The following is a 15,034-nucleotide window of genomic DNA, read 5'->3' as shown; positions in this document are numbered from 1 at the left end:
AAATTTCCATACAAATCTGTATGTGAATGTGAGAAAGTGGCTTCAACTTTGAAGGCCACTTGCCAGGGGGGGGGGGTATATCACAACAAATTCAATTTAAATTTGGGTCCAGAAAAAAACGAGATAGAAAAATGATAACATCCTAGCTAGAACCAAATGCTAACGGATTTCAATTCAACTAAAAACAGATGCATTTTCAACTGACATCTGCTAGCCTTAAAACGATACTCGTGGGGCAGTGCTATTTTCATATATTTGGTTAGCACTTTTGTTCGAGAACTGCTGACGTGCTGACCGGTCAGAATTTATGCTATCCGATTCAGCAAAAATATGCTGAAAACGCTGCTCCTTTCTGCTTACTGTGCTCGCTGGGATGTTTGAGAAAATAGCAAATGGATGTTTTAATCTAATAAAATTTTCCTGATCTAAAACGTGTACCAAAAAAAGTGTCAAAAAAGAACAAAAACGAAAGTGCGAAAGAATAGGGTAGGCATATAGAAAATCTTTAAAAAAAAAAGGTTGTGGATTTTGATTTCATGAAACGTTTCTATTCTAAAAGTTGTGCAGAAGCATACAGTTCTAAAATAATAACTGAGCGACTGACTACGATAAAATTTGAAATTTCGAAAAAAAAATTTTGCAAATTTGGATTTGGACAATAGGGTAAAGTGATACAAGTTGGACAATGGTGCATGTTGAACAGGGCTTTTTGTCTTGATAAATTTAGTACTTCAGTTTTATTTGTATATTTTTAATGCTTTAGTTTTATAATTTGGTTCCTTGTGCTTAAAAAAATTTAGTACTGTATTTATCAAGAAAAAATTTCTGTTCAACTTGTACTGGCCAATTGTCCAACTTGTAACACTATATCCAACTTGTATCATTTTACCCTATAATAATTATAATTATAAATAATGCAATTATAGAGTGCTTTAAAAAGTATTTATAATTCACTTTTTATCACGTTTTAAGATAGTTGTACGATCTTTAGATTGGTTTGTCCGAAACTCCAAATTTTACCCTAGTCTTTTTTTTACAAAAAAAAATGAACTAAACAGCAGATATTAAAATTTTAGTAATTTAGTAATTATGCAATTTTAGGGTATATCGAAGTATTTTTAATAATTTTTTTATTTATTTTAAAGGAGTTGTCCGAACTCTAGATTAGTTTGTCCGAAATTCCAAATTCAACCATAATGTAATTTCCCACAAAATTTTAATTAAACAGCTGATAAAATCAATATTTCCAGATTTCACATAAATATTTCAGTAATTTAGTAAATTTAGTAACTATGCAATTTTAGGGTACATTAAAGTGTCTATAAACTATTTTTTTATTAAGTCTTTATGAAGTTTATTATGTTTTAAAAGAGTTGTCCAATCTCCGATCTCTATAATGATATGTCCAATTTTCCAAACTTTACCCTATCTTTTATTTCTCACAAAACCATTAAGCAACTGATACGGTTAATGTTCTAAGTTTAACATATATATTTCTTTAAAAATTAGAGACATTCTGCTAGCATAATAATTTTAAACATGATTTCTCTTTTATGATACACAATTTAGAAGGGAAATTTAATAGAACATGTTGATATTATGAATAGTAGGGGAGACTGGGGCAAAAAGTCACAAAACGGATATTTTATTTTTTTACAAGCTGCTCGAGCGCTTCAAAAATTTCTAATTAGCTCAGTTTCATAGGAAATTTACCGCTCTACAACTTTGTGAAAGTAATTTTGCTCTATTTTGTAAGGAAATACGTTTATCGAGCCAATTTCTAAAAGGTAATTTTGTGACTATTCTCAAAAATGCTGGGGCAAATAGTACCAGACATTGGGTATTATCATATTTTGATTCTCTTCATTACAGGCTTCCGTAAATTTGAAAAAAATACCTAGAGGACATATTTTCATAGAAAATTTATTCATCTACAGCTTTGTAAAATACCATTTTCTCTGTGAGAAAAGTGAGAAAACGAGAAAAGCGCTTTTCAAGCTATTTTAGAAAAAAAATACACAAAAGATTGCAAATAGTTTGACCAATGCAAACAACAAGCGGCGAGACATGATAATGACGTTTCTTTTCGCCGTAAGACATCAGAAATTGCTTCGCTCTTTTGTTACATTTTGCTCTATACCTTTTGTTACTTTTTACCCCAAGTGGCCATTTTTAATAAAAGAATTTCTGGAGAAAAGAACTTTTGTGAAATTCTAAAATAGATAGCGCATTCGTATTCAAAAAATCCAAATTATTTAGAAAATATTCACCAGTGCATCAATTTTAGAAAATAAGTAGGTAATAATTGTTATCCTCTGCAAGGAAAATATTCAAAAAATAGGGCTAAAAATTTCGATATTTTTTATTTTCTAAATTCCTTGTTCGAATTCTAAGAATCTTACGACGTTGAAGAAGGTCTATGGAGGCTATCTATGGAAAAAATTTGAGCCGCTATCTTTTTTACCTTGGAAGATATTGAATTTTGAATTTTTCAATTTGTGACTTTTTGCCCAAATCTCCTTTACAGTATATTGAAGGGGATATTAATAAAATCATGGAATTATCTTTTTCAATTCTTCTTATTGATTTATAGATAGAGAAAAACCAAGCCAAATTTTTTAATTCACATATTTCTGGTGACATTTCAGGAAATTTGTGACTAGTGGCAAATGTCTAATGCAATGAAAGTCTATAAAATAACACATTATTGATATTTCAGTCATTAATTAAAATGTTGTTTACTCATCTAATGGCAGATAAAATTTGTTAAATGACAATTTAAATTAATGTCTGTATATGAGAAACTTGGCGCAATATCCCAATCATTCAATAAAAATTTTCCTTTAATTTATTCCACGATACCGGTGCCGACAAATATGGCAATATTAATTGAACATTATAAGTGACTAAAGATGAAATTAATCGCTGATGATAGAATTTGCCTATAAAAGTTTATCATTGCCTTGATTAATACTTTGTTCATCTTTCAGGGGGGTGGGATGAGGGGAAAGGGTGGGAGATTCATATTGAAGAAAATATCAGTATTTTCTTTCTAGTTGCAATTACATGTAACAAATTGCAAGTTTACAAGTCTTGGCAACGATTTATCGTTTAATATCTGCAAACAAAACACCTCATTCATTTCATCCAGAAAACGTAATATAAAAGTTGTACACCTTTATGGTATTAATTTAATACTAGTTGTATACAGAAAGAAACTCTTGTCGGATTCATTTATTTGACTTCTTGACCAAAGAGGAGTCACAAGTTCAGTTGTATATATTATTGCTGGTTGCCATCAAGTTCAAAATATCGTAATGTGAATGAGGAAAGATGTATATTATATTGAAGGAAGGAGGAAAAAAAATCACAGTGGATCGAAACTCTGTGTATGGGAAAAACGGAAATTGTTCATGAATTATTGTTATACTCTAGCTAACATATAAATTTGCTTTTGTCGTCTGTTAAGTGGAACACATTGTAGAAATCGAAAGGGAGTTTGTTAGAAAATGAAATCAAGCAAACTTTTCTTGTCATTACCAATTGAGTATTTCATTTTTCTCCCGCTCTATGTCATGTCACCTTCTCATCCAACTAAATGGCAATTTCATTTCACTAATTTATGACTCAACTCCTTTTATGTTGAGCCTTTACTATTTTCAGTACACTCCGCCAACATATCTACATATATAACCCTCCTTGAAAATCATGAGAAAGAAATAATCTCACGAGGCAATTCTTATTGCCTCTCTCTGGGTCACTTCAGCATTCCTTTTTCTTCCAACAAATCTCTGTCCAATATTTTTTCTGAGTCTTATGGCCTCTACACATTGGGAGCAATTTTTGTCAAAAATTGCTTTTTTGAAGGAAATTTCCTGCAGCGTTGTAGGGGGAAACGTCAAATTTCTGTCAAAAACGCAATTTTTGACGAAAATTGCTCCCAATGTGTAGACGCCTTTATTACATGAAATATTGCATTATATTGTTTGCTGTCTTGTCGAATTTTATATCTAATAAAATGTTTTCCATTTTTTTTTCTTTTGCAGGAACAAAAGACAAAAACAATACTTCGATTATCGTGATCGAAGCTCAAAAATTGATGGAGGCAGCAGTCAATTGCTACGAAATAGCCACTGTTTTTCTATATTACAGCACAGTACCTACTAGGTAAGATTCCTTCTATACACATTTTTTTAAAATTATTTTCTAACCCAAGTAATTAAATTTACACGTGTTGTACTGATAAATTTACCCACATTAAACAAAATTCCGTTTGCGTAATGTGCCATTTCCGAAAAAAAAACTACATAAAAGCATTTCCATGAATATAAATTGAAATATGTCTTGATTGCGATCTTACAATAAGACAACAATAAGTATTTTAACAATGAAAAAGACACTTAATTTTTTTTTTGAATGTAAGACAGAATATTTTGTCTTATTCAATTTATCAGTTAATTGAGAAAAGTCAATCTTAATCGATCTTGACCGCATAATGAGCATAAGTTGACCTATATTTCACACTTCGTGTTTCAGTTTATTTATAATTTTATTACTTGGCATAAATAATTATTGGAATGTGCACGTCATATATGTGTTGCAATCCTTCTCAACATAACTCATCGATATGCATTCCAATATGCATATTGAATAATTTTCCGGCGCATAGCAAATGAAGATGTTTCCAATGTTATTTCATATAGACCACAATATTAACTGGGATAAGTTATGTTATGAGAAAAATATAAATTCGATAAAATCCGAGAAAAAAATAACTGGAAAAATAGTTAGACCTATTGAATCTTCGCATGTTCAGAGTAAATAACAAGATTGAGGAGAAATATAGGTATACATATATAAAAGAAAAATGCGTGCTATGGGCTAGTTTTTCTTAATTTTCGGTCAAATTGAAGATTAAAAATTGTTAAACGGAACATTAAAATAGAAAGTTATCTCATCTGAAGAATGTAAATAAACATTTTCAGGCCTTGTTAAGATGTTCATAGGTGCAGTTTTGAAAAAATTTCTATTCTTCACAATTTATTTTTTTTTGGTTTGGAACACTTTTATTTTCAAAGATATTATTTTTCTGAAACAAAAAAAAGAAAGAAAAATGATAGATATTTATTTTTAGTAATAATCTGTAAAATTATTAATGATTTCTCGCACTGTGCACAAATTTAACCAAATCGCGGTTTGTTTAATTTCTAACACACCGTATGTGGCGTATGTTTTATTTTGATGAGTGGGTGAGCATGTAACACTTTGTGAATGAAACTCTATGTACCACATTCTGTAGTAAAATTTTATGAATTCATAAAGTGGGTGACACGAATGTTTTAGTGGTGTTTTCACAAAATTTCGCAATATTTCAATCTTGCTCCCTCTGCTTTCATAAAATTTTTACCATATATACTGATTTGTATACAAATATATTGACAGTACTTTATCAGAGTGTTTGGAAAACACGTCTAGACGAGAGACAGAGAATAAATTAATAAAATATTGTAAATTAGTTTAGTCGTTTTCAGCATTTTATTCTGTCCTTTGCATCCAAATATTGTGTACATGCATTTATGAGTAAACACTGAGGCATAAATATATAAGTTTGTCCCTAAATTCATTACACAATTCACGGGGCTCTTAATTTCTCAATTTATATGCAATTAAACTTATTGATAAATTATTTACTACACCTAAGATTTTCACAATATCAATGTTCAGAACATGAAAGAACACAAAAACACTGTTATAGAAGTTTTAATTTTTATAAAAAGTTTTTTGTTGAATTACAATTCTTTAATAAAACAAATTAAAATTAAATTAAATATAAAACTTAGGAAAACACTTATTGATAATCACAGTTTACCACTAGAAAATTGAGTAACAAATCATGGTAAAGCTTAATTTTTCTTTATTTTAATTTCGTTTTTCATTTATTACTTAAATGGAATTCGTGCAATTCAAAATTCTAACACCTATAACAATATCAGAAAAATTTCTGGTAACCTAAATGGGATTCGAACCTAAAATACTTGCATCATTGAGCGATTACTCTATCACTCAACACACTACTTACTCATAAAATAAAGGCTCAGTTATAACGTACTAAAATTTGAGCTCGATTTATACCATATGAAGCTCTTCAAAACATAAAAAAGTGGATACAAAATTTAGTATATACAAAACATTGAATTATTTGAAATATCATCACTCAGAAAAATCCGAAAAAGTCAAAATAATATTCCGGAAATGTTTTACCCTGCAGTATTGATCCGAAAACGGTGTAAATATTACCCTTGTTAGGTGTATTATGGGTTAAAATTACCCTTCTTTCATGTTGATTTTACCATTAAAAGGTGTAAAGATAACATTAAAAAATGTTGATATATTTTTTACACCAAAAAAGTGTTAGTTATGACGAAAAAAAGTTAATCGCAGCCTCTTTTTTTTCTCAGTGATGGAATACAAATTGAAACGGAGAATTTTAACCATCTAACAGTATTTTCTTTAATATGCGAAAAAAGTTTAAAAAAAATATTTTCTAAGATAATTATGATCCGATAAAGTCGAAAAAAACATTCATTCTTCATTATTTCTTTCGGTTTACGCTCTAGGTGAGAAAATATTAAAAAAAATTTGAAACTCGTTTTGCTTCTAAAATTCACATATAAAGGATTCAACAATGTAAAAGAGATGACAAAGCGTCCCTGCTTTGCGGAATGCTCAAACTCACGAGATAGAGCTCTCCGTGAATTAGTTTTTTGCATGATCTTCTGGTGTTTATTGATCTATTAGAGATCTAAATGATTTATAAATCAGAAATGCATTTGAAAATTTAAAAAAATCCGTACTCGACCGATTCATTACCGATGAAAACCGATGTAGCCGGGTGCAGAATTTCAATATCTTTAAAAAAAAATCAAATTTAACCAAATCGGTTGAAAAATGGGCCTTCCAAAGTGGTTAATCTTTGACCCTCAATATGTCAAAATGGAGAATTTTCCGGTCATAAGTATATGTGAACGAAATGTTCGTCTGGACTAGGGGGAAGTGGAGCACCTTTGAAAGTGGGGAACCTTTGAAATTGGGATTTTTCAGCTATTTTTAAATAAAATTGAACATTATTATGATATAACATAGCTGTACAAACACATTGAGAAGCTAAAGTGTATTTTGATATGGCTCAGTTCCACTTAGACATAGGAGAAAAGTCCCAATTTCAAAGGTGCCCCACTATCAAAGGTGCCCCACTATCAAAGGTGCCCCACTTCCCCCTAGCTCTAAAACGTATCCGAAAATCATTGAAAACCTTAAGCTAATTTTGAGTAACACCGACAGAACGTGGTTTTGGAGGGGTCGGAGGGCGTGGGGGAAAGGAGAAAAACGTATGGAGATACTGTTTTTTTTTGTTGGGGGTCATCGAAGACCGGAAGTCGATATCTTTTACCGTTTAAGCTCCAGAGTGATAACAAGTTGAAAAAATGACGATAATGTAACTACTGTCTCTTTGAATTCGAACAGTAAAAAATGTATTAAGTGAAAGAATCTAAATTATCTGTAAAATATTTCATTTTTGGTTTCATGAGGTAGTTTGGAGTCAAAATTGAGAACATAACACAGATTTGCTCCTTGACTCTTCTAGATTTTAACCATTTGGTATAAGTTTTTCAAAGTGATTTAAAAAGTTTTAAGTAAAAAAAGATACACAAGTGTACAAGCCAGCTTTATTGATGTTGAGCCAAATCGAATCAAGTGCAAGAAATTGCATAATTTTACCACTCATTAGTGGTTCAAATATCCACTTAATCACCCCTTATTAATAACTTTTTATTTTAAATTTAATTTTTTTTAATTATTAGGAATTTTAATTTCTGTCAGAGTTCACCATTTTTAAAAATTACACATTTAGGATGTTCGTTTTAATTGTCAACTTATTAAATTTTATATTTATTGTTCATATTTACCAAAATCTGAACAAGTTGCTTACCACCTTAAGTTTTTGGATATAAGGGAAAGTAGGGCATTTTTGAATAGAGGGACCTTTGAAATAGGCCCATTATCTCCTAAATTTAAACAAAATAGGACCTTACTATGAAGAAATTTCATAAACCGATTGCATTATGATAAAACTCAAAATCATTTAATATTTGGAGAAAAAAAACCTTTCAAAGGTTTTTTACATCCCCCTAATATTTAATTTATTTTCTGATTGTGATAAAAAGCAACTAGAAGTTCTAATCTTGCAGAGAAATCCGAGCTTTTACCCATTAGTTTACATAATATTATATAATGTTTTGTAATAATCTCAGAAATAAGGAAAATTTTGAAATTCCAAGAGGTATTGTAAAAGATATATGAGAAATGAAATATTTGCCAGAAAAACGAATTATCTGATAACATTGTTGTATGACTAGAGATCTTCCTGAAAATATTTAAAATTCCAAATAAACTTTGATGCGCACTGTCAGTGAATTTTTCAAATCACATATTTGTCTTTCCCATAAAATATCTCAAATAAATATTTATTTTAATAAGATTGTCTTGAGAGGGAAATATTTATGGGAGTCCAATGAGATGATAAATTGAATGCCTCATGGAGTGAGACGGTATAAGAAGTAGATGATGAAGCAATTAACTGGTTAAAATCCCAAAATGTGCCATGCACAAAAAACGATATACATTGGTTTTATTTTATTGAAATGATCAGAGTAATTATTAATTTATTCTTGCACGCGAAAAAAGGCAAACACGCATTGACAGTGAGACAGTGGAATGAGGCATAATTAAAAGAAAATAAATAATTATAAAAAACGAAAAATTCTTCTTTGCAGTCCCGTCCCTTTTACCATCCACTTGGTGGCGAATGAAAGTGCACACCTTAGCGTTGTGGACCTCTTGGACAGCAGCCTCCAGTTGGTGCATGGTCATGTCGCCGTCAAGCGCGTTATCGTGTCCGGGACATTCCAGATATCAGCAGCAGATCAGAAGCGATCGTCCAGAGATCACTTGCCAGCGAGTCATGTTGAGGTAAAGATATAGTGTCCACAAGCAATGGAGTCTCACAAATTGGTCACTCTCACCCGTCCGCAGCAGTTCCAACACTTCTCATGCCATATCCAATTAATTTTCTTTTAGATTAAGTACTGCTGCTGTCCGTCTGATTCATCAATCAGTAATTACATAAGCCCACGAAACATCCTGAGAGCACACGGTGGCGAATGCGACCACGATCAACAACAATGGCGGGAGTTCTTCATTGCCCTCGAGCCAATTCAAAGTCAGTGTATTTCGGTGGGAAAGAAACTAGTTACCGTAATGGGAGACATCAGGAATTCTGATCAACAGGTAACTATTGAAAAACAGAAAAGCACTTTTTTTTATCAACAGAAGAAACTTAATACAATGCGACAGTTCAATGTATGACATGCGTGTCATATAAGATTATTTTACATATTTTTGAACAATTCAAGAAATTTGTTCTTCACTGTGGTATAACATACTTATATACGACTAACTTGTTATTTTTCTTTTAATTCTATTAATCCCATTAGTCCTAAACATGCTGATATAAGTAAATTCCCAACTTCAATACGCATTTTCAAAACAAATATATTTATGCGCAAAATGTATGAATGCAAGTCAAATGTATATCGCACTTTCACGATTTGACTGGTATTTTGAGGATTTTCTGATTTTTTTCAAGTATTACAGAATTAGATAGAGAATTTTGTGCACCTTCAGAATTCAGTTTTATCTCCAAAAGTTAGTAGGGGGAGGCTTTGAACTTTCGCATACTAAAATGATGTTCAAGTTCAGTGATTTTTTCTGACTACCATGCAAACCGTATGGATTCTCCAACTATGCCAAAAAAATGTCTTACTTATAAGGTTCATAATCCCACCAAACATAATCCCAGGAAATCCTTAGATTTTCCTCCAGAGGAAAATGAAAATTTAATGGCGATTTATCCGATAGATGAATCAAGTTTCTATTATCGCACACGATTCACGCCATCATTGAACACCCCATTTTCACCGTAAATTTTGCACCGGACACTAAAAGTTGCACATCATTGTTTAAAGGGAACTCTAATCTACTTGATTAAACCATTTTTATATAGAATAAAACATTTTAATATCACTTTTTTGGAACTTTTCTGAGAGATGTTTTATTGACATTAAAAACCATTTTTTTGATTGGTTCTACGAGAATTTCACTCCGGAAACGGTTAAATCTGATGAATACTTTCTTAAAAAGTCCAAATATCACCAAATTTACACGAATCAATAAGTTTTTAAAGCTAAAAATTGACTAAAACTCTGCAAGCGAGAAGACCACACAAGATTCCACCATTCCTCCACGGAGCCGGATATGCACAAAAACGTTTGAATGCGCATCATTGAAGATTTCTCTGTTCCTGCAGCTGCAGGAATCGGGATTTAGCACAGATATTGAGCTTCAGCAGGTGAACAAGCTAAAATTTTCACAAAACAGCTTCTCACGGACAATTTCTTTTCTTTGTCATGCAAAACAACACAATAGTGAGGTTATGTCAAAGATTGTCAAAAAACCAGTTGTAAACTGTATGAGCTTATTGCAGATGTGATTCTTTCATTGCACATTCAGTTTGTGCAAGCTTGAAAAATATTTTTATATCAAAGAAATGCAAAATTGCTTAATAATTACTCAACTGCAACCTATTTGAGTCAAATTACTTCTTGTTTATCAATTTTACGATTTTTAAGTTTTCCTTTTTAGTGATGGATCAAATCGGTAGATTACAATAGATGTGAATATGAGGGATCGTATCTAAAATGAAGTTTCCTGGAAAATATCTGAAAGAAGCAGTCTTCTATTTGCGATCGATGAATCTGAGTCAAGTTTGTGAATTTTGTTCCACCCACAAAAAGTGTCTGTTCAGCCTAAAAGATTTTTACTTAAATCTGATTCCTAATAACCCTTCTACCCTCTGTGATAGTAGTTTTTCAGAAAAGTGATATTAATTCTGCACAATCGTATGAAATATTGCACAGCAAAATTACAGTTTTTGACCTGTTTTTATTTTTTGCTTCCTGAAACTAGGAAAAAAGGATTAGACTCTCAATTTTTTCAGGAAAGATGGGATTTAAGGTTAGCTATTACAATATAAAGCCATATGTCAGATTCATAAAGGAATATGGGAGAAATATGAAGTGTCCGATAGTAGCGTATATGCGAACGATCAAAGCCTCCCCCTACTGGAGATTTTTAGGTCCTTCTTTGCTGCAAAAGTGACACAACACAGATTATTCTAATTAGGTGACAATTAAGCACAAATATCAATTTCTTCTTTAAAAATGTTCCCAAAATCTATCATGGAAATCTGAATTAAATCATCTGAAATGTTAAGGAGCGTTTTCTAAGAATCAGAGCAGCGAATTACGCTAAAGTTAAAAAAAAAACATATGTTTTGCCTTCGAAATATTCAATTTTTTCTCAAATCTCTCCAATTTTTTTAGTTATATTCTTTAAAAATAAATTAATATTTTCAGTTATCTTATTTTTTATAATTTTTATCATTTTAAATTAAATATTGGTTGAGTCGTATATATTACGAATATAAATTTAAAAAAGAGATGGAAAAGCGTCCCAGCTTTGCGGAATGCTCGAACTCACGAGATAGAGCTCACCGTGAATTAGTTTTTTGCATTATTTTTTGGTATTACTGATCTACTAGATATCAAATTGATTCATAAATCACAAAAGCATTTGAAAATCAAATAATCGGTACTTAACCCATTCATTACCGATAAAGACCGATGCAGCCGGGTTCGAAATCTCAATACCTCTCAAAAAAATCCAAATTTAACCAAATGGGGTGAAAAATTACCCTTCCAAAGTGGTTGACCTTTGACCTTCAATAATTCAAAATGACGAATTTTCCGGTCATAGGAATATTTGGGTGAAATGTTCGCCTGGACTAGCTCTAAAATATATCCAAAAATCATTGAAAAAGCTTGGGCCAATTTTGAGAAAAACCGGAAAAAGATTTTTTTAGGGGATTTTATTTATAGGGGATTGTGGTCGAGATTTTCCACCCAATAGCGAAATAGAGCCCGGCTGGTGGATTCCCTTCCCTGTTCGCGGGAAAATCATATTTCCCGCCTCTCGCTCCAAGCAAGGCCTTTTCCTGGTGGTATAGTTCTGTTGCCCGCCGTGTGGGGGATTGTCTGACAGGCGACACTGTCAGTTAGTCGGTAACATGGCCTGAAAGAGTACGGATGGGGGCACAGAGCTGGGTCGCTGCCGGGCAATTGGCCGCGATAAGCCTTGGTCTCCCTAAGGAATCTTTCAGGGCAAAAGCCCGACAACAGGATGAAAAATTATTCAAAAATCGGTACTTAACCGGTTCATTACCTATGAAGACCGATGCAGCCGGGTTCTAAATTTCAATACCTTTGCAAAAAATTAAAATTTAACCTAGGTTGAAAAATTAACATTCCAAAGTGGTTGATCTTTGACCTTCAATAATTCTAAATGGCGAATTTTCCGGTCAAAAATGTTCGCCTGGACTAGCTCTAAAACATATCAAAAAATCTTTGAAAAAGCTTGGGCTAATTTTGAGAAAACCGAAAAAACATGGTTTTGGAGGGGATAGAGGAGGTGGGGAGGGAAAAAAACGTCGAGAGATATTGTTTTTTAATTGGGGGTCATCGGAGACTGGAAGTCGATATCTCGTACCGTTTAAGCTCCAGAACAGTGAAAAGTTGAAAAAAAAAACGATTATATAACTGCTCTCTCTTTGAGTTCGAGCAGTAAAAAAAAAACATAAATGATGTGACTAGTTGTGATCGACGATATTAAACAAAGTGCGGTGAAAAAAAGTGACAAAGATTATTGAAAATTTTAATTAAAAAAAAAACGAAATAGTAAAAACGTGTAATTAGCATAGATATTCAAATAGATTAATTTTACTTATTAAAAAATTAATCTATCATCTACTATAATCTTTCCTGACAATTTCTATAATTTTTTGTGAAAATTAATATTTCTTTTATGAGATGTTTTGATATAAATGCCAATCGGTCAATCTGCCTCTCTGATAAACTTTTTTTTCGCAAATTTTAAGAGTCCTGTGCTTGTCTATTGAGATATAATCTCATAAAACTATTTAAAATTATACAAGTAATGCCTAAAAAACTTATATGATTCGTTAATCGAACACTATAAATAATAACCAGAAATTACAGATTTCTTTTAAAAATAATTTACAGATCAATTTTTAATTATTTTGCCTCCCCTTTAACACTAAACCTACCAAGACCCGGTCAAATTGATCGGTTTAAAATTAAAACATATTTAAACGGCACAATTTCACTATCAAACTTTTTGAATTTCTTAATATATGCATGTAATATATTTTTCAGTGTTTAGATTTTAATTTTTTGCTCTTTTTCAAAATAAATTTGTTGAGTATCCTATTCTACCACCGTTTGTCATTTGACCGAAAAAGGCCCAAAACCGATCGGTAGGTTTAGTGTTAAATCGGAAAAATTTCTGTCCTTTTTTTCTCAAAGTTTATTTCGTATTTCAATTTTATACTATATATCTTGTGATTACGTTATAAATTTTGTGCTTATAAATATAAATTCAATTAAGATTCGAGTGCAAAAGAGCAAAATAGAAATAGCTGCATCTGAGAAAGAAAGATTTAGTTTTCAAGAACTTTTCTTAATTTAAAAGATATGCCGGAGTTAGTGATTGTTCACCTGAAAAAATAGTGACCAACAGTCGGCAGTAATTTCATATTGGATTATGGGATTTAACAAACGAAAATCAATAGAGAAAAATTTCGGAATTCCAGACAAATTTATCTAGAATATGTTTTTAAGATTATTTAATTGATTTTTATCAAGTTTAACAGAGTTGTCCGGACTCTAATTTGTTTTTTTTTCCGAAATTCCACATTATCTGAAATTCCAATTTTTAACCTAGGGATGTTTGGATATAAATGAAATTCCTGCATTGTGACAGGCTTATGTGTTGTTGCAGGGTGTTCCCTCGAGAAGACAACTCCATTCACAGCATCGCGCCCTCAGTCGAGCTCTGATGGATCCTGAATTGCAGAATTTGCGTCGGAAGGGGTTGGCCACGCTGTCGCGCCTCCAGGAACGAGCACAGCGTATCTCGGATAGAACTCCTCAGGCGGAAGATGACAATCACCGTACCGAGGAAGAGTCATGTGAGCTGGACCATGTGGCGATGCGCCTGCAAGAGGTGGTGACCATATTCCATGAAGTTGATCGTGCGGCACTGAGGCTGGAGCAAATGACTGAGCAGCGCAGAGAGAGACTTCGTGAAATGACTCGCCAGCGGGCACTCGAGGATGAAATCAATGAGGTTTGAGAGACTCTTTGAGAAATCTTTTATTTTTTTTTCATTTTTCACCTTTTAAAGTTTTCCGAAAGATCATCCATGAAGTGATTTTTTTTTCATTTATTGAAATTTTCACCCAGAGAGACAAATTGGCAGTGTGATTTAGAGGCTTTTTAAATGATCATATCGTTTGCAATCCTTATCACATTTATACCATCAACTTCCATTTGTCAATTGGAAATGGGCATAAAAGTATGTCTTTTTTCATCACCATTCCAATTTCACATGTATCATGATGTGATATCTCCTCATATGATTTCACTCAACACCTCTTTAGTATTCAACATGCAACAAATCGATCATCGGGTATCATTTAACATTTAACGCGAAATGATTCACACGAGACTTTCGTGTCATTCGCATTTTTCACCTTTTTATCACCTTTTAATTGCCACAAAATATAGTACACAAGAAAGGAGGAAAAAAAAGTCTTCTCAAGAGTCATTTGAAAAGAATCTCATCATTATCCCTCTCTAAGATAATTGAGCTGTTACGCCCAATAACTCGAAGAGGATTCTTTTAGCACGGTGCCCCCCATATCTGCTGAAAAAGTATTTTGTGCTCTTCGTGCCATCAACAAATCGTTTATTAACTGTCGTCAGGTTTGCACAAAGTT

General features: G+C 32.1%; 1 protein-coding gene across 3 annotated transcripts in view; it reads left to right on the top strand.

Moving 5' to 3' along the window:
- The window catches only part of LOC129804301 (uncharacterized), a 267,476-nt gene that overhangs the window by 233,723 nt on the left and 18,719 nt on the right, over window positions 1-15,034 (top strand). For all 3 annotated transcript variants that reach the window (XM_055851467.1, XM_055851468.1, XM_055851469.1), the window contains 4 exons: window positions 4,047-4,167; window positions 8,835-9,030; window positions 9,139-9,348; window positions 14,035-14,382. In XM_055851467.1, the coding sequence (XP_055707442.1) occupies window positions 4,047-4,167; window positions 8,835-9,030; window positions 9,139-9,348; window positions 14,035-14,382 (875 nt within the window). The remainder of the gene's footprint in view (window positions 1-4,046; window positions 4,168-8,834; window positions 9,031-9,138; window positions 9,349-14,034; window positions 14,383-15,034) is intronic.

This window comes from Phlebotomus papatasi, chromosome 2, assembly GCF_024763615.1.
Source record: "Phlebotomus papatasi isolate M1 chromosome 2, Ppap_2.1, whole genome shotgun sequence".
Taxonomy (NCBI): Eukaryota; Metazoa; Arthropoda; class Insecta; order Diptera; family Psychodidae; genus Phlebotomus; species Phlebotomus papatasi.
The sequence above is the reverse complement of the archived record's forward strand: the minus strand, read 5'-3'. Positions and strand labels throughout refer to the sequence as shown.